This window comes from Mastigoproctus giganteus, chromosome 13, assembly GCF_048544385.1.
Source record: "Mastigoproctus giganteus isolate SK-2022 chromosome 13, ASM4854438v1, whole genome shotgun sequence".
In the NCBI taxonomy this organism is placed as follows: Eukaryota; Metazoa; Arthropoda; class Arachnida; order Uropygi; family Thelyphonidae; genus Mastigoproctus; species Mastigoproctus giganteus.
The window spans coordinates 13327905-13354971 of NC_143587.1; the positions used below are offsets into that span (position 1 = coordinate 13327905).

At 36.6% G+C, this 27067-nt stretch overlaps 1 protein-coding gene across 2 annotated transcripts in view; it reads right to left on the bottom strand.

The window, feature by feature from the left end:
• Positions 1-27067, bottom strand: part of LOC150075774 (neurobeachin-like protein 1) — a 693585-nt gene that overhangs the window by 152523 nt on the left and 513995 nt on the right. For both annotated transcript variants that reach the window (XM_090387670.1, XM_090387669.1), the window contains exons 37-41: positions 19910-20097; positions 18360-18509; positions 13276-13433; positions 12982-13106; positions 3014-3125 (exon numbers count right to left, since the gene is read on the bottom strand). In XM_090387670.1, the coding sequence (XP_090243796.1) occupies positions 3014-3125; positions 12982-13106; positions 13276-13433; positions 18360-18509; positions 19910-20097 (733 nt within the window). The remainder of the gene's footprint in view (positions 1-3013; positions 3126-12981; positions 13107-13275; positions 13434-18359; positions 18510-19909; positions 20098-27067) is intronic.

Sequence of the window (27067 nt, forward strand, 5' to 3'; positions counted from 1 at the left end):
GAACAGCTGTTTGGAAGAAAAGTAACGTCAAGAACGAAAGAGAAAACCAAGTTTTTTAGATGCAAAGGAAGCAATATTTGTAATGTGCTTGTGCCAAAGATTGGATGTATGTGCATGCCTCTGTTGACAATCAGATATATGGAGTAATTTGAGTCATAACCGCTTATGGTAACTGTGAAGGGAATTCGAGCCATAACCGCTGATTGTGCGAGTGGTCGACGATTTCGAAATTGCGAACAGGGGTCAGGGTCATGTTGAGATGACTAATAGTCATGTTTGGCAATATTGTGGCAATATCCGCTGTGACCGAGCTGACAGGGGCACCCTGTCAGCTCGGTCACAGCCACGGCCATGCCATGAATCTATTTAAAGAGGGAGTCGCCAAACATAAGTTGAGAGCAGTGCAAATGTCCTCTGCGGATAGTGAGATTCTAGTGGGAAAAGTGGAGTCACTGTCCAACAGTTGTTTTTCACCAGGTTTTTTGAACTGAAACTGATGTGAATAAAGAAACAACATCAAAGGAGGCCATGACTTGGTCTTCTTCAGAGATGGTGAAGTTAGAGATGAGGCACAAGAATTCCCCACTGTTTGAGATGGTTGGTTGGTGTTACCTAGTAGCACCTCATATCTCTAACCTCACTATCTCTGAAGACCAAGTTATGGCCTCTGATGTTGTTTCTTTATTCACATCAGTTCCAGTTCAACAAGCCATCACATGTGCAAAACAACTGTTGGACAGTGACTCCACTCTGCCCGCTAGAACCTCACTATCTGCAGAGGACATTTGCACTGCTCTCAACTTATGTTTGACTGGCTGTGTAGTCATGTTTGGCGACTCCCTCTTTAAACAGATTCATGGCATGGCCACGGGTGCCCCTGTCAGCTCAGTCACGACGAATATTGCCATAGAAGAACTGGAACGCCATGCATCCTTGAACTTGCCGGTATGTAGATGATGTCTTTGTCATCATTCCCCGGGGTTCAGAAACTTAACTCTTGTGGCACCTCAACTCCCTATCGGCCTTTGTCCACTATCGAGATAGAGTTGAATAATGCCCTCTCCTTTCTGGAAGTTCTAGTATGAAGCGTGGGCTCACATTTAAGAACCTCAGTCTACCATAAGCCCATGTGTACTGGCCAATTCACCAACTACAAATCAGCACACGCCCCAACCAGCTTTTCAATACTGCACGCACTATTTACCAGTGCCTGACTCATTCCAGCTCCATAGACGACAGGGACAGTGAGGTTTCGAAAGTAAAAACAGATCTATCTAACCATGGTTATCCTGCCTGCACCCCGGACAAGTGAAATCTGCAGGCCCATGAGCTGGCCGCATGCCCCGACCCTCCCATAGCGAGGACACGATCTTGACCGCTTTCACCTTTTACTACCCTGGCGTCTCACAATGCCTCTCTAACATTTTGCGTGCTCACTGGATAAAATGTTTACAGCTCCCTAGTAAAAAAAAAAAACTGTGATCTCTTCTCTCAGGGATAAATGCACCCATCTTCCCCTTGTTACACAGTGGCTCGGTATATCACATTGCCTGCCATGATTGCAGTAGTTACTACATCGGGGAAACAGCTAGGAGTGTCCAAGACCAAATATCAGAACATGAGAGGGCCATCAGATCCGGCTGATTCTGAGCACTCCGTAGTCGCAGAGCACTACTGGTCATCTCAACATGACCTTGACCTCTGTCAAGATACTGAAATCGTCAAACCACTCGCACAATTACCATCAGCGGTCATGGCTTGAATTACTCCATATATCTGGTTGTCATAGTACTTTTAACTGCAACAGAGGCATGCGCATACATCCAATCATGGAGGCGGTTATTCTACATTGTGATAAATGTTGACACACACCACAAGTGCCCGCCCTGCATTCACAACCACAAGCATCTGGTTCTAACCATTGATCGTCCCTACTGTTGCTTGCACTCGTGTCACACTTTGCTTGCCTTACATGACCACGCCCAGGCATTCTTTGTTTCATATTAACATTTTATGTTCCAGCTGATGAAGAGTCCCTCAGACATGAAAGCTACTTTTTGTTTTTGTTTTATCTTAATTTTTAATTCATTGTTTACCTTAATTTGTACCTTTGGTTTCTATTAAAGTTACTACCTTGCTTGTACCTGCAATTTTCGTTATTATTTCCTTCCTCCTCTGGTAGAGAACAATATTCATACTTCCTATTTATGGATCCTGGAGCAAGATGCCTATTTAGTTTTAAACTTCCATCTGTTGTTCTTGTGGAAGTGGGTAGGTGGAATAAATTTAAAGAGGAACTAGACATTATTAGAGGGGTATTTGGGCTGGAGATATGGGAGGTGCATTTATGTTTTCTGGCTGATGCTGTATAAATTTTTTTTTTTTTTTTTGCATCATTTGCCATTACTAATACTACATATTACTTGTATTTTTAATTATATTTGTAAGCTCTTTTAGCAGTTATTCTTAATTTAATTTTAATAATTTATTTCTGTTTCGACACAGAGCAGTGTTTGTTCATATAAATGTTAAATAATAAATATTATCCTTCTTGTAATCTTCTGATGAGATAGCTTGTCCCAAACATTCATTTTTATTTGTAAATGTAGTCAAAATGTTCAAAGATGTGAATTCCTGAAATATTTTACATTTTTGCGTGCAGGTCAGATTTAAGATTATTAAATGCACCACAAACCGCATTTTAGCCAAATGTGCCATTTGGATGCCTGGTGTGAATCAAGACATCAATAATATCTCAGTTCTATTTTAAAATCTATTTTAACCAAATCAGGAAGCTTAAACTATTAATAATAAGACATAATAGAAGAAGTGGTTATGCTAACTAGCTGACTGCCTTTCAAGACTGAAAACTTTAATTATGGGGAACTGTATGCACTTCAAGCAATTGAAGACATCCTTACTTAATTTTCTTTATTGTACCATACCATTCTAATATCATTCAATAACTATTCATCTAAACCTTATGTAATGTGATTGAACTAATTTAACTAACTCAGAAGAAATCTGCAGATCTTCATCAGCTAAAGAATCATCTTGTTGTTGAGTAACCCTGGCTTTCTTTGCTACTGGAGGAAGACTTTCATATTTTGGTTGAGAAACAACAGCTACAAAAGAAAAATAATAGCATTTTACCAAAATAACTGATTTATATTATAATGAAATTTAAACATTACAAAACAGCTGAAAAAAATTTGCCAATAATCACTGGCTATCATAAAAGGAATTATAAACTATAGTTTCTGGAGTTCTTTTTTTTTTTTTGTACCTTTACTAGATTTTTATTATTTAAATACTTATGTTATTTTATGGTTAGAACATATCAAATGACAGAATAGTGCCTGTTTTGGATGCAAAAGGAAAAGGATGCATGAACAGTATGGGAAATACTCAATTTTATTTTCCCTCAATATTATAATTTCTTTGCCAAAGTTATGTTAAATATTTGAAACAAATGGAATCATCATATTCAAATTATCTATCATTAAGTTACAGAGTATTAAATAAATAAATGCAGAGAGTAATAAAATTTCTTTAAATATAAGACACTCACTTGTCAATGAAGAAAACAAACTTGCTATTGCAAATTATACACTATTCGACATAAAAGACTGACATTCCATAGCCAATGGTCTGGAGCAGGAGTGCAGTAGAACGCACTCTTTGAGCAGATTGGGGTTCAAGCCCCTGACTGCTAAATACGGTAGATCTGTCAATCCGCACTGGACCAGCATGGCAGATTATGGTCCATTTCTCTTGACGTGAATGATTGATGTCATGGTATGACTAAAGAGCTTAGCCTCTCTGCAGCCTTTCTATCATGAGTGATGTCTTCTGAAATTATGAGTGAGATCCTGGTGAGAACCAACATTCCTTAAATTTCAATGGTGAGGATATAAAACAGTTTTCTGAACTCAGCAGTTAGATAGTCCACTATACTGAACCTACTTATAATTGATAATAGTGAGCACTGGTATTCATGCTTGGGGTGGTGCACAGGTATAGTTTTCCATACATTATCTGGCAAGTAGTTCTATTTTTGCAGGATTTTGTGCTACTGTGCTTCACTAAGTATGTATTTACTCTTGCTTCTTAATTTGATTTTTTTTTTCTGTTTTTGTTTTGTAGTTTCATTAGTTTTGTTCAATTTTTTTTTTTTATAATTTTTTTATTTTTTTTTAATGTAAACCCCAAACACGAGAGGTGTTAGAACCTATAGTACTTAGTACCGTGCTTGGGTTGGAGGTTGAGAAGACGAAAGAAGATATTTGTTGACATTGGACTTGAACTTCTGTAGACTGTAATTTTCAGGAAATACGTATGAAGGAAGGTTGTTCCAGAAAACAGCAGTTGAATGAATAAACGAGGAAGATGAAAAGTTGGTTCTGTGAGTTTGAAGTTGGACAGTAAATGGATGTTGGCTGGTGGCGGCACGTGTTCGGACTGTTTTGAAAGAGTGAGCAGGAATTATAGAAGCTAATTCAGATGAGCAGTGCCCATGGAAGTATCTGTAGAAGAGGCATGCAGCAGAAACAATATGTCTATGAGACAGCGAGTGCAGAGACTCTGTTAGAGATGAGTCATTAATTAACCTAACTGCCCTCTTCTGAATGGAATCAAGAAGCCTGAGAGACGTTTTGGGGACACCACCCCAGATGTGGGAACAATATTCCATGGCAGGGCGGATTTGCGATTTATACAGAGTGAGCAGCTGTTTGGAAGAAAAGTAACACCGAGAGCAAAAGAGAAAAAGAGAAAACCAAGTTTTTTAGATGCAGAAGAAGCAATATTTGTAATGTGATTGTGCCGAGAGAGAGAGAGAGAGAGAGAGAGAGAGAGAGAGAACTAGAAGGGAATCACCAAGAAAGAGAAGAACGATGATATCCAGCTCAGGACCCTGGGTGTGCCAAGCTCATACTCAGGGTCCTGAGCTGGACACCACCACTCCTCTCCCTCCTGGCAACTCCCCTCCAGCTCTCTGTTCTCTACCACCTTGAGTAGAGAACATAAAAGCTATGTTATGTTCTCTATGCTATGTTATTCTGAGAATTTTAATACCCAAGCACATTGGATTTATCAATGTTAAACCTTCATTGCCAATTCTCGGCTCATTTAGCTAATTTCTCTAGGTCTTATACAGTAGCATACCTTGATCCCTGTCATTAACCACCTTGTCAAAATTTTTATCATCATCAAACTTGATATAATTTCCTCAATACCATTATGGAATATTGAAAACACTAAGAGAGGCCCAGCTGAACCATGAGGGACTCCACTAACATTATTGAAAAACTCTGAATAATGGGATTCTTGGCATAACAAGAGACACTATTTATAACAGAGGAATTACTTCATTACTTGAAAGCTTAGCTTCGAAACCAAACTTCACAAGTGACTAACTTCCAAGTGAATTTTGTGTGTAAAATTCAGGCATGTTCTTTCTTGATGGCAGAGTTGGTTTACCCTCCACATGCATTGTGGCCAAGTTCATGGAAAATTTTGCAGATCATTTTGTGTTCATAAGTGACAGTAAAGTGATTAAAATAAACAGGATCAAATTTGTATCAACAACATAAGAAGAAACTTAGCTAATAACTTTTGTACCACTACACATGGTATCTCCTTGGAGGAAAAATAAAAAAAAACTTTTAAGCAGTACGCAAGTACGACATTCCAACTGGAGTTATTTTTCATCTAAAATGCCAGTGCCAGTTGTGCTTTCCCATGGCTGAGACAAACGTAGTGTCATTTGTCTCAGCCATGAATTTTGACCAATTGCTGTGATCAATTTGTCACATTAAGAGAATTTATTGGGTAATTGGTTTTTTATTTTTTTTTTATTCCTTGTTGAACATTATTCTGCAAAATTTTTTGCAGTGACTTTAATGACTTATTTTTCAGAATGTTTTTTTTTTTTTTAAGCATCACTAAAAATCAAATGAACAAAAAATAACAGAATTTGTATAATTACTTTCTTTTTCCTTTCTTAGACATACTTTTTTTCTTCTCCGGGTATTTTAAATAAATTCATTTTTCTTCATTTAAGAATTTTTGCTTTTGACTGAAAATTGCTCAACTCACTCAATTCACTGAAAACAAAACTTACTTTACCAATGAAATCAAAACTCTGAGCTACAAAAGTGATAGACAAATGGATGTAACTGGAGTCACTGGGTTCAATGATTGCTTGGTGGGAACAAATTTGCTGTGGCATTCAGCAGCATTACATATTCAGATTATAACAAAAATTTCATTACAAACCTCCATGTTTGAATTGAATAATTCTAACACAGTGGAAAAATTTTTTTTTTTTGTTGCTCATTATTTATTTTAGTAAATTACAGTTGTGCATAAATAGCTTCCATGATTGACTTTTTCAAAAAATAACTTATTTCTGAGCAAAAAAAAAAAAAAAAAAAAAAACCATTTAATTCCAATCAGCAAAGGTAAAATTTTGAAACTATAAAAACAAATGCTCAGACACTGGGCTTTTCCTGTCTACCACTCCCAGCTGCTCTCAAGTGACATCAATATCACTCACTCACACACACACACACACACACACACACACACACACACACACACACACACACACACACACACACACACACACACACACACACACAGAGAGAGAGAGAGAGAGAGAGAGAGAGAGAGAGAGAGAGAGAGAGAGATGTACAATTATAATAAACAACATAACACTTATTTAGCATATTAATGTTCTTTGTACTCCAGCATGATGATTAGGTTGGGGGGGGTTAATAATTGATCACAAATACAATTGTTAATCATATTCAGCAGTCATATGAGCTTGAACCATGGTCCACTCAAAGCGTGTGCACTACTGCACTTTCACTCCTGGACCACTTGGCTACATCAGGCCTAATGTATGACTTGTATACATCAAACTGCATGGGTAGTGATGACAGCGAAAACAAAACTTAGCAAACTTATCACTTGTGAGAAATTTAGTGAATTTTTCCATAGCACAATTGCCATCAATCTCACATTGACTAAATTAAGGCATTACCTATCTACTCATCAAATATCTAACGCAACTAAAATCATTAATATTATAAATGAGAATAAAAATTCTATAACTCAGTGTTAATAGGAATACTTCAAAATTTTCTCTTGATTAATTAATACCAACATGCTCTCTGAACTTGTACAAATATTTTGAATCTGTTTAAATCATATTTTATTCCCTTGAAATTTAATTTAACCAAGTTTCACTGTATTATAAATATAGTCTGAATGGTTTTGAAAGTCAAAATTATCACCTATTTTAATTCCTGTCATATCTACATGCATACAAATGTTAAATTACCAAAAATACCATAATTATTTTTAAAAATACCAAATCTTCAATTTTAAATTTATACTCAAATGTTAAATTACCAAAAATACCATAATTATTTTTAAAAATATCAAATCTTCAATTTTAAATTTATAAAACAATCAGCTTACAAATTAATTTTCTGAACAAAAAAATGCAGGCAGTGTCCTAGATTTCATTTTATTCCCAAGCTTTGCATTAGTTACTCAAAGAGGTAACAACCATCAGGGGCAAAAGGAAGGGTTTTTGTTTTCGTAAAGGTGACTATGGTGGTCTGAGACAGTATTTAAATTCTATACGGTGGGACAAACTGATGATGTTACCAACAGCAAATTCAAAACGGCAAGCATTCAAAGAAATAATCTTGGAAGCTACTAGGCGTTTCATACCAACTAAATATTGTTCAAGATTTAGGCCTAAATGAATGTTAGATGAACTAATTAGACATATGGCAGAGAAGAAAAATGCATGGGATACATATAAATTAACAGGTGTCACAGGAGCCTGTGATAGATATTAGCATTAGCATTAGTAGAGGCATATGATGCAAGAAAGCAAGCTTATTCAGCATCAGCCAAAAAAAAAAAAAAAAAAAAAAAAACCCTCTCCCATTTCACCCCTCCGTTCGTTCGAAATACCTGTCCAGTTGAGCTTTAAATTTGTTTAGGATATCAACTTCAACAACAAGTGATGGAAGTCGGTTCCCCCAACCAACCACCCGCTAGCCAAAGGCAAATTTCCGCACATCTATCCGACATCCGTCCTTCCTCAATTTGAATTTATGCCCTCTGAGGTGATTATTCTGAGAAAGATGAAGAATCCCATTGGCATTGAGCATGCTCAAACCATTCAAAGCCTTATACACCTCTATCAGATCACCTCGCCGGTGCCTAGTCTCCAGACTCTGTAATTTGCAAAACTTAAGCCTTTCTTCGTAAGAGCAACCCTTTGTTCCATTTACTAATCTTGTTGCCCTTCTCTGTACGCGTTCCAGCAGCTCTACATCCTTCTTGAAATGAGGCCTCCAGACCTGTATACAGTACTCAAGATGTGGCCTAACCATTGCCTTATACAAGGGAATAATCACCTCCTTATCCCTGCTAGAAAAATTCATGTATATCATTGACAAGACACCATGAGCTACTCTTGCAGCTCGTCTGCACTGCTCAGAGAACTTCATATCTGCCTGCACAATTACCCCCAGGTCCTTTTCATTCTCCACCACTGTCAGTGTAGTACCGCAGAGTTGATACATTGCTCTGGGGTTACTGTTACCCATATGTAGTACTTTACATTTGTCAATGTTAAACTTCATTTGCCACCTCTCAGCCCATCTGTTCAACCTTTCCAGATCCTGTTGCAGCAGCATAGCGTCAGTAGTGTCCTTAACGACCCTGCCAACCTTTGTATCACTGCAAACTTAGACATTAAACTTGATATTCCATCATCAATATCATTCATAAACACCGAAAACAACAATGGACCCAACACTGAACCTTGAGGAACTCCACTAATAACATTAGTCCACGATGAGCAGTGTCCATTGATTACCACTCTCTGTCTTCTGCCACTCAACCATCCCCTTATCCATAGCAGCAATTTGCCTCCAATGCCACACTGCTCCAATTTGTGCAGCAGTCTTCCATGTGCAACAGTATCAAAAGCCTTTCTAAGATCCAAATATATAATATCCAAGTTATTCCCTGCATCCAGTTCTTTTGTGACTATATCATAGTATCCAATCAAATTGGTCAGGCAAGACCTGCCCTTAACAAAACCATGCTGCGTCTGAGCTATAACTGAATTCTTGTCTAGATGATCCTGCAGTGCTTCTTTAACCAGTGCCTCCATTAATTTACCTGGAACAGAAGTTAAACTAACAGGTCTATAATTACTTGTGTCAGCCTTTGATCCTCCTTTGTGAATTGGGGTTACATTTGCACATCTCCAGTCTATGGGTACCTCCCCTGAGTCCAAAGAAGCTCTCATAATTATGGCTAGGGGTTTGCATACTTCCTTTGCTGCCTCCTTTAATATAACCGGATAGATCCCATCCACCCCAGGTGCCTTTTTTATGTTTATCCTCAACAATCTCTCCTCCACTTTCCTCTCAGTTATTACAAAATCATCCAGCTCACTGCCAATGTTTACTTTACCTACATCATTCTCCTTCCTGAATAACTCCTCATGCGTGAATGTAGATGCAAAATACTCGTTTAGATTGTTAGTCACCTGAGCAGGATCCTCAACTGTTGAACCATCAATATCCAGTGGACCAATCTGATTCATCCCTTTCCTTCTCGAGTTCAAGTATGTAAAGAACTCTTTTCTGTTTTTCTTTGCATCCTTTGCCAAGGATTTTTCGTAGTCTGCCTTTGCCTGCCTAATCTCCTTTGTGACTTGGTTACAGACCAACTTATATCTATCATAGGCTTCCATGTCACCCATTAATTTGTATGTATCCCATGCATTTTTCTTCTCTGCCACATGTCTCATTAGTTCATCTGACAACCATTTAGGCCTAAACCTTGAACAATATTTCTTAGTTGGTATGTAAAGCCTGGTAGCCTCCAAGATTAGTTCCTTGAATGCTTCCCATTTTGAGTTTGCTGTTGGTAACATCATCAGTTGGTCCCACTGTATAGAATTTAAATACTGTCTCAGACCATCATAGTCGCCTTTACGAAAACAAAAACCCTTCCCTTTACCTCTGATGGTAGTTACCTCCTTGAGTAAATCCCACTTCAACACACTGTGATCACTGCCACCTAGCGGTTCATTTATCTGCAGGTTCTTAATGCATGAAGAATCACTACTGATAATCAGATCAAGAGTATTGCTCCCTCTTGTTGCCTCACGAACATGCTGGTGTAGAAAACAATCATCCAATAAATCCACAAAAGCCTTGCTAGTATGCGAGTGACCAACCCACAAATTCCAGTCAATATCTGGGAAATTAAAATCCCCCATTATAAGACTCTCTGATTTACTGGCCCACTCTATTTCCCTGTACAATATATTATTATACTCATCAGAGTCATTAGGCCTATAGCACACTCCTACTCTCAATTTTGATCTCCCAATGCTTATGTCACACCAAACTGACTCGACACTGCCCTGTCCATCGATGTCGACTGGCTTCACTTCCTTGGACTTTATGTGTTTCTTAATTAATAGCATAACCCCTCCTCCCCTCCTGTCCTGTCTATCCTTTCTATACACATTGTGTTCCCCAAATTCCAGTTCCGCATTACTTATATCTGTGTGACACCACGTCTCTGATATCCCAACAATATCTGCCTTTGATGTTTTGAGCAATACCTCAAATTCATCAAATTTATTTACCAAACTCCTAGCATTGGTGTACATGCAGGTATAAACGCACCTGTTTCTATTCTTAGCTACCCTAACACAACCCATGTGTTTACTTGTAACGCAATGACTACCAGCAGTCTCTGAAATATCCTGCATCTTGTTTTTCAGACTTCTGCTCATTTGAATAGAAGCAGTGCATGAATCACTTCCACCTCTGCCAGTGGCTATAATCTGGTCTGTAACCAAGTCACAAAGGAGGTTAGGCAGGCAAAGGCAGATTACGAGAAATCATTGGCAAAGGATGCAAAGAAAAACAGCAAAGAGTTCTTTACTTTTGTAAACTCTAGAAGGAAGGGAATGAATCAGTTTGGTCCACTTGATATCGATGGTTGAACTGTTGATGATCCTATTCAGGTAGCTAACAAACTAAATGAATATTTTGCATCTAAATTCACACATGAGAAGTTATTCAAGGAGGGGAATGCCAGAGGTGTATTAAACTCTCTCAGTAAACTAGATAATCTTTTAATAATTGAGAGTAAAGTGGAGGAGAAATTGTTGAAGATAAATGAAAGAAAAGCACATGGAGTGGATGGAATCTATCTAGTTATATTAAAGGAGGCAGCAAAGGAAGTAAGCAAACCCTTAGCCATAATTATGAGAGCTTCCTTTTACTCAGGGGAGGTACCCATGGACTGGAGATGTGCAAATGTGACCCCAATCCACAAAGGAGGACAAAGGGAGACACAGGTAATTACAGACCTATTAGTTTAACTTCTGTTCCAGGGAAATTAATGGAGGCACTGGTTAAAGAAGCATCGCAGGATTATTAGACAAGACTTTAGTTATGACTCAGACACAGCATGGTTTTGTTAAGGGGAAGTCTTGTCTGACTAATCTGATTGGATACTATGTAGTCACAAAGGAACTGGATGCAAAGAATAATTTTGATATCATATATTTCGATCTTACGCTTTTGATACTGTTTCACATGGAAGACTGCTGCACAAATTAGAGCAGTGTGGCTTTGGAGGCAAATTGCTGCTATGGATAAAGGGATGGTTGAGAGGAAGAAGACAGAGAGTGGTAATCAATGGACACTACTCTTCGTGGACTAATATTATTAGTGGAGTCTCTCAGGGTTCAGTGTTGGGTCCGCTGTTGTTTTCCGTATCCATTAATGATACTAATGATGGTATATAAGGCTTAATGTCCAAGTTTGCAGATGATACGAAGGTCGGCAGGGTTGTTAATGACACTAATGACAGTACACTGCTGCAACAGGATCTAGAAAAGTTGAGCAGATTGGCTGAGAGGTGGGAACTGAAGTTTAATATTGACAAATGTAAAGTACTGCATATTGGTAGCAGTAACCCCAGAGTAATGTATCAACTGTGTGGTATTACACTGACAGTGATAGAGAGTGAAAAGGATCTGGGGGTAATTGTGCAGGCAGATATGAAGTTTTCTGAGCAGTGTAGACGGGCGGCAAGAGTAGCTCATGGTGCCTTGTCAATGATATACAGGAATTTTTCTAGCAGGGATAAGGAGATGATTATCCCCTTGTATAAGGCAATGGTCAGGTCACACCACTCAAGGTGTGGCCTGACCATTGCCTTATACAGAGAAGAAAAATGCATGGGATACATATAAATTAACAGGTGTCACAGAAGCCTATGATAGATATCATAGGACATACAACTAAACCTTGAGTACTGTATACAAGTCGGGAGGCCTCATTTTAAGAAGGATATAAAGCTGTTGGAATAAGTTCAGAGAAGGGCAACAAGATTAGTGAATGGAACAAAGGGTTGCTCTTACGAAGAAAGGCTTAAGTTTTGCAAATTACAGTGTTTGGAGACTAGGCACCTGTGAGGTGATCTGATCGAGTTTGAGTCTTGCTCAATGCTGATGGGATTCTTCCTCTTGCTCAGAATAATTGCCTGAGAGGGCATAAATTAAAATTGAAGAAAGACAGTTGTAGGATAGATGTGCGGAAGTTTGCCTTTACCAGCAGGTGGTTTATTGCTGGAACAAATTTCCATCTGTCGTTGTAGAAGTTGATAGCTTAAACAGATTCAAGGCAGAACTAGACAAACATTTGGAGCTAGTGGATGGGTGAAATGAGAAGGGTGTGTGTGGTTTTTTTTTTTTTTTTTTTTTTTAACTAGCTATATAAGCTTGCTTTCTTGTATCATGTATGTACTCTTGCTAATGCTAATTCAATGAATATCTTAATCATATCATAATTGTAACATTTTCAGTTCCAGTAATCAATTTAGAAATCTCTTTAAATTTGTGAACCTTACCCTGATTGTCCCGCAAGCAACTGGCTTGTAGGTGATTGTCAAAACTATGGTTTAATATCAGTTTCAATCTCATTCTCGAAAAATTCTCATGATGTGAGAGTTTCCAACGTTTTTCACGAGTATTCCTATAATTTCAATAGAGAATGAGAAAAGACTGAGAAGTGCATCAAAAACCTGCTCATGCAATTTACAAACTATTAAATATAAAATACACTGATTTAATAGAGATTACAACTAAATCTATGTTTATAATTTAAGAAATGAAAAAAATAAATAAATAAACAAAAAGTGTACCTTGATTTCCAGGCTCCCCTTGGCCCAAATAAATATAATTTTGCCATACGCCACCGTCGTTTTACAAAAACATTTTGATGTCGCAATGCAGTCTGCGCATTTTGATAACGTGACTGCTCTTCATTGACTTTTGTGTAGAAAGTTTCCATCACCTGAGACTGCAAAAGCACTGACTCATTATCAAAGACTAAAATATCCAAAAAAGCAAAGTATGTTAAAAGTGAAAAGAAATGGCAAGTAATTAATTAAATGGATCATAAAATCACAATATCTCACAAAATAGCACATATTATAACAATTTTTCAGTTTCTGTTGGACAATACTTTTCTTGTCTGGAATCACAGCAGAAACAATTCAAGTTCACTGTTTTCACACTTTTCTTCTGATGGCAACATAATCCAAAACATTAGCTTTAACCTCAAAGTAGAAGTAACTCTCCCTTTCTTTGATGTGCATGTGAAGTATATTTAACTGGAATTTTAAACCTCCACTCCAATCACCAATTAATGAAGGCATGAAGAGCCTCACCCTGATGGATCTGCAGCACCCAGTAGTACAAGCTGAAAAAGATTAAACATAATCACCAAACCAATAAATATCCACATAGATTTTTCAACAGGATCATCATTGGCACAATAAAGAAAGTCAGAGTTCTCCAAGCCAGCAGGGCAAGACACTAACTCCAAAACCAACTTTCACCTTCCTCTACATCCAGAGGTGGATGAAATGGTAACCAGAGCAGCCAACATTGACAGGGCTTGTCTTCTTTGCCAGAAATCAGAATCTGACTGAAAGCAACTTTGCTCCTCAGCCGTTCTCCTCAGTAATATAAAGACATACAAGTTTAAATAGCATCAGTCAAAGGAAAAACAAAATATAACCAATGTAATCACTTCCTTCACTTATCTATTCTTTTTACACTATAGAAAAATAGGTGGGAATTTATTCCTAGACAATCACTTACTAATTAAAGGAAAATTTTCGGATGCCTACATTATAACTCTCTCTCAAATTACATTTGTTCTCCCTTGCATTTGTGTACACATGCATGCACATGCGTGCGTTGCATGACCGAGTGTAAAAGTACTCTCGGTGTTTAGTTCACTTGACCTTTAAAAGCCATAAATACACAATCGGGTAGTTACACAGCCTGGTGCAAAACCTGAAGGCTCTTTGATACAAAGAGCCCTAAATCAATCCTGTTGCATTTCTCTGTAACCTTTTCAATAGGGGACACATCTTTCCTAAAATGTGGTTCCAAGATGTATGCAATATTCAAAATAATTTTCCATTATATAACCATTTCTTTACATAATGGAATAATCAACTCTATCTGTAATAGCAAAGTTCCAGTATATAATAGAGAACCAGAAGAAATGTCTGAGTGACTGTCTGTACTGTTCAGAGAACTTCTAGCATTAATGATATTCAGATGAGACCTTGCATTTTCCATTTTAAAATGTTGTGTCTCAGCTATCACTTTTTATCTCATACAAATAATTTATATAGGCCTTGTTGAAGCAGCACATGCTGATTACTGTCATTAGTAATCCTGCCATCCTTGATATTAACAGCAAACATGGACATCAAATAAGAAATACATCATAAATATCATTAATAAGTACAGTCAATTCCGGTTACTTGGGACACATCGGGACTAGTGCATTTTGGCCCGATTAAGCAGTTGCCCCAATTATCAGAAGTTTCATGTAAATAGTTAAAAATACAATGTACCCCCCCCCCTTTTCAATTAGTTCACTGTACAATCAAATCACATTACGACAAACTCACCATAGTAAAGTACCATTCACTATATGTGCAGTAAGCGCCGGTTACTGTGATCACGTTTGTGAATTGAATTTTAATTCTATTAAACAGTGATTCTAATTAGCGAAAATAGGAGGAATATTATCCACAGGCTATAAAAGTAAAGATATATTAAGCACAAATTTACCCTTTATTACCTTACCAATTAAAAAATTAAATGATACGTGAAATTCGGAAGAATATACGTGATAATCGGAATAATTAATACGTACTGTAATATGTACATACTAACTAAACTAGTTGACATTTTTGTTCACTGACATTTGTGGGTGGGGGTTAAAATTTAAAACAGTAAAAAGATAAGCAATCAATAACAAAAAACACGGCACATACACAAATTGCAAGTAACACAATACGCGAAAGTGGGAACGGAGTAACGAATTACAAAGCTTTAAAAATAGAAATGAAGAGAAGATTCTGAAAATTATTTTTTTTTTATATGATTGAAGATTCCATGGAAGTGTAAACACATTTTACCATAATAATCCACAGAATTCCAGCTGTCAGTATTATTGCAAATTCAATAGGATTGAGTTTACTATCCGTTTATGATAGATTGCACTAACAGAAAAGCCCAATAAACAGGTGACTGCTAATTGTTTTATGGTTGTGACCTCCAGAAATCCGACCAAACTACGTGGTATGGTCGGAGACAATCGTAGGGTAAATCTCCAGTGCTGCAGTCTCCTGCCCCGATTAAACGGCATTTTGTCCCAATTAAGCGAAGTAAACCCCGGCTATTTTCTCGATTGGGTTCTGGTTTTTAAGATTTGTCCCAAATAAATGGCTGCCCCGATTAACCAGTGGCCCAAATAACTGGAATCCACTGTATTAGAAATAGTAAGGGATCTCAAATCAAACCTTCTAGGAACTCAAGCCCCACAAAGGGTCATAAGCACACTGTCTCCCACCACTTTTGCTTCTATCATAACCCTCTCTTTATCCATAGTAGCAATAGCATGCCTCTAATGCTTTTTCATGCCATTTACCCCAAACATTCATGAGGGACCCTGTATCAAAAGCTTTACTGAAATCTAAGTAAATGTCAAAATTATTCTTTGTATTCAGTTCCTTAATGATAACTTCATAGCAGCTAATCAGATTGGTCAGAAATGATCTCTTAATAAAGTTACAATATAACTTTCTTATAATATATAGTTACAATATAACTATAATTCCATTCCTGTTTCAGATAATTCTGGAGGCAGAAGACACTGATCAAAGAAGTTGTTCTGGGTGGCTCAACTGCCAGAGAATCAGAGAAATACAATCAGTCCTTGTATAGCATGATAATTGTGTTCCTAGAAATCATCGTGAAATGCAAAATTGTGCAACATAAATAACAGATCCTATGGGAAAAATAGGGTTAGGTACCAATCGCCCAAGATTGAACACACATTTGTAACAAAAACATTACCAAACACAATAAATAATCATAATAAAATACGTATTTTATTATGACTATTACGTAATAAAATATTGCTAATTCTTTTGCTTCTATCCAAACAGACGACAGCCATTCCATCTCTTCCAATTCTTTGTGTCTTGATCTAATGGATTTTTAGCATTAGCAAAGGCACATGATGCAAGAAAACAAGCTTATATAATTATATAGCATCAGCCCCCCCCACCCCCCAAAAAAAACACACACTGAGTTGTTCCTGCTATGAAATTTGTTTTTATTTTCACTGCAGTATTTCTAATTCTCAGCGTTGCCTCATTTAGGCCTGTAGCACGTGCAATATCACATATTCTTTCATTTTGCTCAAAGCATTTCACAATTTATTTATTTTTTCTCTATCGACAGAGGCGGACTGGCTATAAGCCTTACTAGGGAAACCCCAGTGGGTCGGAGGCCAGAAAACGATGGAGGTCAGTGTGATTTTGGCCATAAACGCTAGTATTAGGCTGCTACAAATTTTCCCGGGTAAGAATTCTTGACCCAGTCCGCCTCTGTCTATTGATATTGCTTTCCTTTTTCTCTCTGAATCTGTAGTGTCATCAGATGTCAGTGACACTTCCTTTCAACACCTTTTAAGTATTTTACTCATTTTTATGGAATAAAGCACAATTACAAAATGAGGAGGCACGCTTGATACATAAAGCTGCGCATGTGTGTAGCAACTGAATAAACAACACCGTAAAGGCAGAGACACACTATTAACACCTCACTAGATCACATTTTACTAAAGCACATTTCTGGAGGTCACTACCATAAAACAATAAAAACAATTTCCAGTTACGTTTCTGCTAGTGGAATCTGTTATAAACGGGTAGTAAATTCGATCTAATTGCATTTGCGATAATACGATAGTTGGAATTGTGTTGGTTTTTACGTTATTATGGCAAAATGTGTTTCCCCTTCACTGATATAAAAAAACAAATACATTTTCAGAATCTTCTCTTCATTCTTATCGTGTTGCGTTCAGTTGGGGTGATTCCACGTTCAACTGTTTCTTGTAAACACAAAGGCAAATCATGCATAAGCAAATTTGGTTCATATTATATACGATATCGTTCCCCTATTTATAAATCGTGTATGATTGAATTTGTGTAGAACACATGTTAAACGAGGTCCTCGTATAAACACATTATACGAGGACTAACTGTATACTGTGTAATAAGGGCAAATAGAATAGAATCAGGGTATGCTTGCCAGGAACAAGGTTAATGATATAAAATATTTATGATATTAAAAATAGGATATGTGTCTTTGTTTGATGAATTGAGGTTATGTTAGTAAAAAAGTAATAAGCGAGGACTTCATGTTACAATGTGTGGAACTTTACCCAGGCATATGAGGAGTGAGTTTATGTTCCTTTTTTACTTTTGTATCAAACACCAGATATTCTAGGACAACTGGACTATAAATAATATCAACAGCAATAAGTAAACTAAAAAGCCTAAAAAGAAACAATTATCAAGTTTAGTTTACTTCTCTTCTATGAATTCTATAAATGAGATTATTATTTTTTATTTTATTTTATTTTTTTTTTAGTAAATTAAAATTATGCCATTTGACCCACTGTTTGCCTTTGTATCAGCATGTATCATTTTGTTGTTGTTATAAACAATGTGCTCAAGATGTGTTCACATATTTAGCAAAAATAATAACTGGGAATATAAAGTATTAATACAATTTTATTTAAAGTGGAAAAACAGTAAGTTCAATTATTTACTAATTTTAAATCCATAAAATCATGTAATGTGGTAACAAAAATTTAAAAAACTGCACGTAAAGCTGCACCAAACCTTACCTGAAATCGGAGTTTGCTTTCTCCACATTCTCGATTACGCCTATGTTTTGCAATCATCAGATTTTCATAACAGTGATTCCAGAATGTATTCATTGATTCCCTTTGCTGATCTAAGTGAAGTGGCTTATAATTTTTCTGACATGCTTTAACCTAATGAAAAACACAAAAATGAATAAAAAACTGATGATTTTCCTGAAAATTAAACACTAGGCTCCATGTTTGTCTTGCAATTTCAGATTTTTTATTGTATCCCAAAAAGTTTCTTAAAACTATTTCCTACCAACAGGTTTTGAGTCCAACTTTGGATATCCAAAGGAAAGGAAAAGGAATACAAAAATAAAGGATCATGCTCCTATTTCCTATCATTAATTAATTAATTATAACAAATCAATAAACAAACTAATAAACAGAGTTAACATGGGTAAATTGATTGTAATAAAACTCATTAAGACAGATGGAATAAAATAAAAATTAAACAGACTGCCTACTTGATGTTTCTTTCTTGGGTTCAGTGTCCAATATAGTTGATGCAACACACTGGAAGCTGCTTTCGTGTGTAGTGCAAGTAACACACCTGGATAGTGGGCACCACAGACCCATTGTGCATGGTGCCCACTATGCTCAATGGAGCATTTTTACGGCAAGAACTAGGAGCCTTGGTCCTTATGGACCAAAGGTTCACCGTTGAGATCTACCAGCTCTTAGGAGACCATGTGCAACCTGCCATTGCATTTTTTACCCAAACAAAAATGGGATTTCCAAGGCAATAATGCACCTCATCATTGGGCCTGCACTGTGTATAAGTGGTTTAAGGAAGATATATTACCCATCTTGATTGGCCTCCAAATTCATCTGACCTCAATCCAATTGAACACCTGTGGGATGTTTTGCAATGGGCAATGAGGCATATGGATATGCAACCGTTGTCTGTTCTGACACTGTGGAAAGCCTTGCAGGTAGCATGGCTGCAGATCCCTATGCACATCTTCAGACACCTAGTGGAGTCAGTGCCTAGGTGAATAATGGCTGTTATCTGTGTGGGTTGTGGCCCAACATGGTATTAGGTAAGTGGTCAGGTGGTCATAATTTAGTGATCACTCAGTGTGCATTTTATATTATTTTTGTATGTGTGTATTTCAAAAAAGTATCAACAAATTATCAGTATATGTATAGATTTTATGAAAACTATGCAGGAATTTGCTGCCATCAATTAATTATTAATTTTCGGTTTACAAGTAATAGTAGCCACTTTAATCAAAATAGAAAAAAATAATATTTAAAAATAACATTTAAATTAAAACAGTTTTTCAATTTTTACAAATTTCTATATTCCTTAAAAAAACTTGCTTCAGGGATGGCTTGCATAGTGTCTAGAAACTCACTTTTTGGGAAAGGATTAATAGATATAAACTATCCGTCTTTTGTCAGTGTAATGACTGTACTACTGAATAGGGCATCAACATATTTTTTAATAATAATTAATGTTAACCTGGTGATAATCATCTAAATAAACTTTGATTGAAAATTAAGGCAAAGGAGCAAACACTTACCACTTTTTCTAAGAAAGCTTTCCATTCAGTACTTAAGGCATAATGCTGAAAATCTTCAAAAAAAGAAGGACCAGAACTTGTTTTAGGAAGAGCAGGAAGGTGGCGGTGGAGATTTAAATTAGGACTGACTTTCTCTATCAATGCCCTTACCACAGGAATAAGAAATGAATAATGCTCCTGATCTCCTGCTATGAAATATGAATCATAAATTAAGAGTAATCTATAGTGGCAGTAGTAGCAATTATATTTTTTTCATTAAAAATACACAAAATCCAATATATATATATAATTTGTATTAATATTAAACTAAATTGATTAAGTATAAATGGATGTGAAAGTTACACAAGGTGCCAGTTATAAGGGTGAGGAAAGTAGAAAAAGAAGAGTAGCAGATTAGTGAGAGATGAAAGAATGTTAATATCCTAGGGGTTATGATGAATTAAGTAAATTATGGGCTAAATTGCCAAGCCAATATAAAGTGGGGGAACTGTAAATTAAAATTAGTACAAAAAAATTTAATAAAATGCAAATAAAAATGAAAATGGTGTAAAAATTAAAATAAAATGGTATAGCTGTCATCAGATGTGGGGGGAACAATTTTAATAAAAGGTCTAATAGGTAAGGCAAAAATGCTTGATCTGATGTCAGCAGCAATAAATATTAATACATGATCAGGTTTTCATCAGGAGGCTTCACACCTGACCATGTATCAGGAACTGTGTTTCTATACTTGTCCATAGTAGTAGAAGAAAAGTGAAAGGCCAAAAAGGAATGAAAAGAAATTAAACTTTTTACTGCATTATAGACAATGTAGTCCCAAGGCAGTGTTATTTAGGTAAAAATAAGTATTGAGTTGGGGTAAAAATGGTTAATATCAATATGTTTAATATAAATATGTGGAATTTAGTAAATTTTGGATAGATAAGAAATCAGTGTATTTTAAAAAATAAAATTGGAACAAGCAAATGGTATAAGGGTGAGGTATTAAATTGAGGATGGGGAAGGGAAAATGAGTATTTTAAATAAATAAAGATGAAAAATAGCAATATAAGTAGGAATGTTTTCTTTTCACCCTCGTATTGCACTAATAATTTAATGAAAGGAAAGAAATTTAAAATTAGACAGCAGAAAGATAAAAAAAGCATAGAGAAAGTTATTAAATAACACTAAGCTTGCTGGGATTGTGAAGCCCAACCTTGTAGTAACGGCTCTGGTATTTGTAAGTGTTAGTATAAAAGGAAGCTAATACCAAATGCTTGTATTGAAAGAAAAAATGTGTTGAGACATGCCTAGAAACGAATCTAAAATGAAACCGAAAGTATGATAAGATGGTGAAAGTGTACGATACCTGGAGTATTTCAAGAAATGCAAGGAGAAAATGAGCTGGTGTGAAAAAATAAAGGTGGGGAGCCGAGAAGCATATTATCTGGTGGAATTCCACTACTTGGTAAGTAATAGCTATACATGATTTCCGATAACTATTTTCTTCGGATTGATGACTTTGACTCTTTATCACTAAGTTTCTACTCTTATGTTTTCACTTTTCTCATATATCCAATGGATTTGTTTTAATATTCATTCATGAAATTACTTATAATTAGCCTCCCATCTTGAATTGCTTACTTATATTTATCTGCCCATATTGTGTCTTGGCTGACTTCTAATGATTTGTTTTAGGATACGGTTGACATCACCTTGGATTTTTCAAGCTTATGTTAACATACTACACCTTTGAATATCCATTTCTATTTTTCTCCCCCCTCCCACTAAAATCACATAACAAACCTCTGATTTTTGTGACTCTGGGCTATACCACTTAACTGTTTCATGTCCATAAACTTGTTTTATATTCTTTTATAACTGGATTCTTTACTACACTACCAATGGATTTGTCAATTCTTTCTTGGTGATTCACTACCACTCCTTTCTCTCTTTGTCAGTTAGGGTAATTCAATTTTTTTTTTTTTTTTTTTTTTTTTTTTTGGGGTGGTGCAGCATAAGCCTCGGGCTTCCTTGCACCATATGGCTAATAATTGCATAGGGCTAATTGTTGCATTTTCATGGACTCATTTCATCTTTAGTCACCATGTTACTTATATCCCTGGAGTTATATCACTTCATAATTGGTTATAATGTTCACTGATTCTTTTTCCTTGGTTTCATTTACTACTATTTCCACAGTAAATTCACACTTGGGGGGGGATACAAGGACTAATAGATTAACAGTAGCCACTGGCAGAGGTGGAAGTGATTCTTGCACTGCTTCTATTCAAATGAGCAGAAGTCTGAAAAACAAGATGCAGGATATTTCAGAGACTGCTGGTAGTCATTGCGTTACAAGTAAACACATGGGTTGTGTTAGGGTAGCTAAGAATAGAAACAGGTGTATGTATACCTGCGTGTACACCAATGCTAGGAGTTTGGTAAATAAATTTGATGAATTTGAGGTATTGCTCAAAACATCAAAGGCAGATATTGTTGGGATATCAGAGACGTGGTGTCACACAGATATAAGTAATGCGGAACTGGAATTTGGGGAATACAATGTATATAGAAAGGATAGACAGGACAGGAGGGGAGGAGGGGTTATGCTATTAATTAAATAGTATGAATCAGAGCTGAAATACTCAATATGTTCTACGTTGATAATAATATTAGTAAATTAATAAGAGGAGTTTACCTCAATATAGTACGTGGAACACTTCCGTATGATACCCTCCAGAAATTAAAACGGAAAAAACGAAAAAATCGACAACTTACCGGTACATTAAAGTAAAATATAAATAATTAAAGTAAAATATAAATAATTAAAGTAAAATATAAATAATTAAATAATCAATTTAACACAATTCAAAATCAATTCAAAACAATTAAAATTCAAATTAACGCAATTAAAAGAATCTAACGAAAATATTCAAAACGATTTTCCTTCCTGAAGCTGACAATGCTTTTTGACCGACTGTCGTGATCACAGGAATGAAATTTACCGAATCCCGCTAAACCTGCAACTTAAATAGTGATTATGTCTTCGCGCATGCGCGTAAAGGTCCACGCATCGGAGATCAAATATGGCCGCCGAACATTAACAGAATTCTCGTGTAATTTAATTTCAACGGTTTCTGCAATTAATAGTCGCGTATAATTACGTTGAACGTTAAGTATTTTGGCCTCGTTAAATAAAAAAGTATGTTTTTCGTTAATGGCACGAAAGGCTAATTCTGACGCTGCTGAACGAGAAGCACGAACTGAGGCTTCGTGTTGATTTACACGGATATTAAGAGAAAACCGCGTCGAACCCTGATAAGACGAGTCGCAATCACCGCAAGAAATGTTGTATACTAGATCATTAATTTGTGTTGCGAACGCCGAAAGAACCGAGCGATTGTTCAGTATAGTGTGTAACTTCCGTATAGGCCTAGCTATAATTTTAAATTCGGTATCTTTAAAGAATCTGTTAAGCTGTTTGTGCCACTGTTCAACATATGGGACAGAAATAAAGTATTTTTTGATATTACCATTGTTGATTGGTGCAGTATTTTGTATCTTATCCTTAGCTTGTACCCTAATTCAATTTATTGTGTTAATGGGATAACCCCTGTTCAAGAATCTGCTAGTTAATATTTGTATTTCTGAGTCTAAAGCAGAATCCGTAGTTGAATATTTATAGGCATTTAGAAATTGATTAAAGATAATCGATCTTTTGTAGGTGAACGGGTGGTAGCTATTATAATGTAGAAGCATACCGGTGTTTGTGGGTTTTCGATAGATGCTAAATTGTATTTTGTTCGAGTCCCGGGTAAGCGTGAAATTTAGAAAGTTTAATGACTTAGTATCCGTATCTTCCCTTTCCAATGTAAATTTGAGCCTAGAATGAATATTATTGAACGAATGTAAAATGTCTTGGATAGTACTACTATCGGTAATAACTAGAACATCGTCTAAATACCTCCCATAGTATGTGATACGGGGATGAAAAGGTGTCAAATGTATCTGCTCAATCGTTGAGAGATAGATCTCTGACATTAAGCCACTCAGGCTCAAACCCATTGGTAATCCAAAAATTTGTTTGTACACCTTGTCTCGAAAGGTGATGTAGTTAGCCTCAACTAATAGTTTAATTAAGTGAAAAATCTCCTTTATAGGCAGCTTCGTATAATTAATCGGTGTCGAGTTTTTATTTAATATATCCCAAATAATATCTAATGTGTATTCAACGTTTACATTCGTATATAATGAGGTAACATCTAATGAGAATAAATTGTCATTGTCGCCGAGTCTACAGTCTTTAAGATTATTAAATAATGTATCGTAATTCTTAATTCCAAATTGTATAACCTGTCTAAAAGGTTTTATAATGTTATATACATGTGTGGCTAAGGCTGAAAATGCCGAGTTCCTGTAGGAAACAATAGGTCGAATCGGAAATCCAGGCTTGTGTAATTTTACCTGACCAAAAAGTGCAGGAATATTGTATGTTCTGGACTTCAATTCCTTCAACTGAACCATAGTAATGTAGTCGTTTTTACAAAGGTTCACAGGGTTGTCAAGGACACTACTGATGTTATGCTGCTGCAACAGGATCTGGAAAGGTTGAACAGATGGGCTGAGAGGTGGCAAATGAAGTTTAACATTGACAAATGTAAAGTACTACATATGGGTAACAGTAACCCCAGAGCAATGTATCAACTCTGTGTTACTACGCTGACAGTGGTGGAGAATGAAAAGGACCTGGGGGTAATTGTGCAGGCAGATATGAAGTTCTCTGAGCAGTGCAGACGAGCTGCAAGAGTAGCTCATGGTGTCTTGTCAATGATGTACAGGAATTTTTCTAGCAGGGATAGGGATGTGATTATTCCCTTGTATAAGGCAATGGTTAGGCCACATCTTGAGTACTGTATACAGGTCTGGAGGCCTCATTTCAAGAAGGATATAGAGCTGCTGGAACGAGTACAGAGAAGGACAACAAGATTAGTGAATGGAATAAAGGGTTCCTCTTACGAAGAAAGGCTTAAATTTTGGAGACTAGGCTTCGGCGAGGTGATCTGATAGAGGGGTATAAGGCTTTGAATGGCTTGAGCATGCTCAATGTCGATGGGATTCTTCCTCTTGCTCAGAATAATCACCTGAGAGGGCATATATTCAAATTGAGGAAGGACGGATGTCGGATAGATGTGCGGAAATTTGCCTTTAGCCAGCGGGCAGTTGGTTTGTGGAATAGACTTCCATCACTTGTTGTTGAAGTTGATAGCCTAAACAAATTTAAGGCTCAGCTGGACAGGTATTTCGAACGAACGGAGGGGTGAAATGGGAGTAGTGGTTGTGTTTTTTTTTTTTTTTTTTGGCTGATGCTGAATAAGCTTGCTTTCTTGCATCATATGCCTCTACTAATGCTAATGTGGGATTTACTTAAAGATATAATTACCATCAGGGGTAAAAGAAGGGGTTTTTGCTTCCGTAAAGGTGAGTACAGTGGAATCAACTGACAATGTTACCAACAGTAAATTCTAAGTGGGAAGCATTCAAGGAATTAATCGTGGATGCTACTAAAAGTTTCATAGCTATTAAGAAATATTGTTCAAGGTTTAGGCCTAAATGGTTATCAAATGAATTAATGAGACTCGTGACAGAGAAGAAAAATGCATGGGATGCATATAAATTATCAAGAGACTCAGAAGCCTATGGCAGATATAAGCTAGTCTGTAATCGGGTCACAAAGGAGGTTAGGCAGGTGAAGGCAGATTACGAGAAATCTTTGGCAAAGGATGCTAAGAAAAACAGCAAAGAGTTCTTTACCTATATAAACTCTAGAAGGAAAGGGATGAATCTGACTGGTCCACTTAATATATCGATGGTTCGACTGTTGATGATCCTGCTCACATAGCAAATAAACTGAATGAGTATTTTGTATCTACATTCACACATGAGGAGTTATTAAGGTTATCAAATTGGTTCCAGGGTGCTTAATGATTTTGTAATAACTGAGAGCAAAGTGGAGGAGAAATTGTTGAAGTTAAACATAAGAAAGGCACCTGGGGTGGATGGGATCTATCCAGTTATATTAAAGGAGGCAGCAAAGCAACTAAGCAAACACTTAGACATAATTATGAGAGCATCCTTCGACTCAGAGGGGGTCACCACGGACTGGAGATGTGCAAATGTATCCCCAATTCACAAAGAGGGATCGAAGGGTGCATGAGTAATTACAGACCAGTTAGTTTAACTTCTGTTCTAGGTAAAATAATGGAGTCACTGGTTAAAGATGCATTTCAGGATCATCTAGACAAGACTGCAGCAATTATTCAGACACAGCATGGGTTTGTTAAGGGAAAGTCTTGTCTGACAAATTTGATAGGATATTATGATGTTGTTACAAAGGAACTGGATGCAAAAAATTATTTTGATATCAGATATTTGGATTTCATGAAAGCTTTTGTCACTGTTGCGCATGGAAGACTACTGTACAAATTGGAGCAGAATGGTATTAAGGGTAAGTTGCTACAATGGATAAAAGGATGGTTGAGTGGGAGAAGACACAGGATGGTAATCAATGGGTGCTGCTCTTCGTGGACTAATGTTATTAGTGGAGTTCCACAGGGTTCGGTGTTGGATCCTCTGTTGTTTTGTATATTTATCAATGATATTGATGAAGATATATCAGGCTTAGTGTCGAAGTTTGCAGATGATACAAAGCTTGGCAGGGTTGTTAATGACAGTAATGGCAGTGTGCTACTGCAACAGGATCTAGATAATTTGGACAGATGGGCTAAGAAGTGGCAACTGAAGTTTAACCTTGACAAATGCAAAGTACTGCATATGGGTAGAAGTAACCCCAGAGAAACGTACCAACTGTGTGGTACTACACTTAAAGTGGTAGAAAATGAAAAAGACTTGGGAGTAATTGTGCAGTCAGATATGAAGTTTTCTGAGCAATGCAGACAGGCTGCCAGGGCAGGTCATGGGGTTATGTCAATGATATATAGGAATTTTGCTAGTAGGGAAAAGGAGGTGATTGTCCCTCTGTATAAGGCAATGGTCAGGCCACACCTTGAGTACTGCGTACAGGTCTGGAGGCCTCATTTTAGGAAGGATGTAGATTTGCTTGAGCGTGTGCACAGAAGGACAACAAGATTGGTGAGGGGAATGAATGGATCCTCTTAC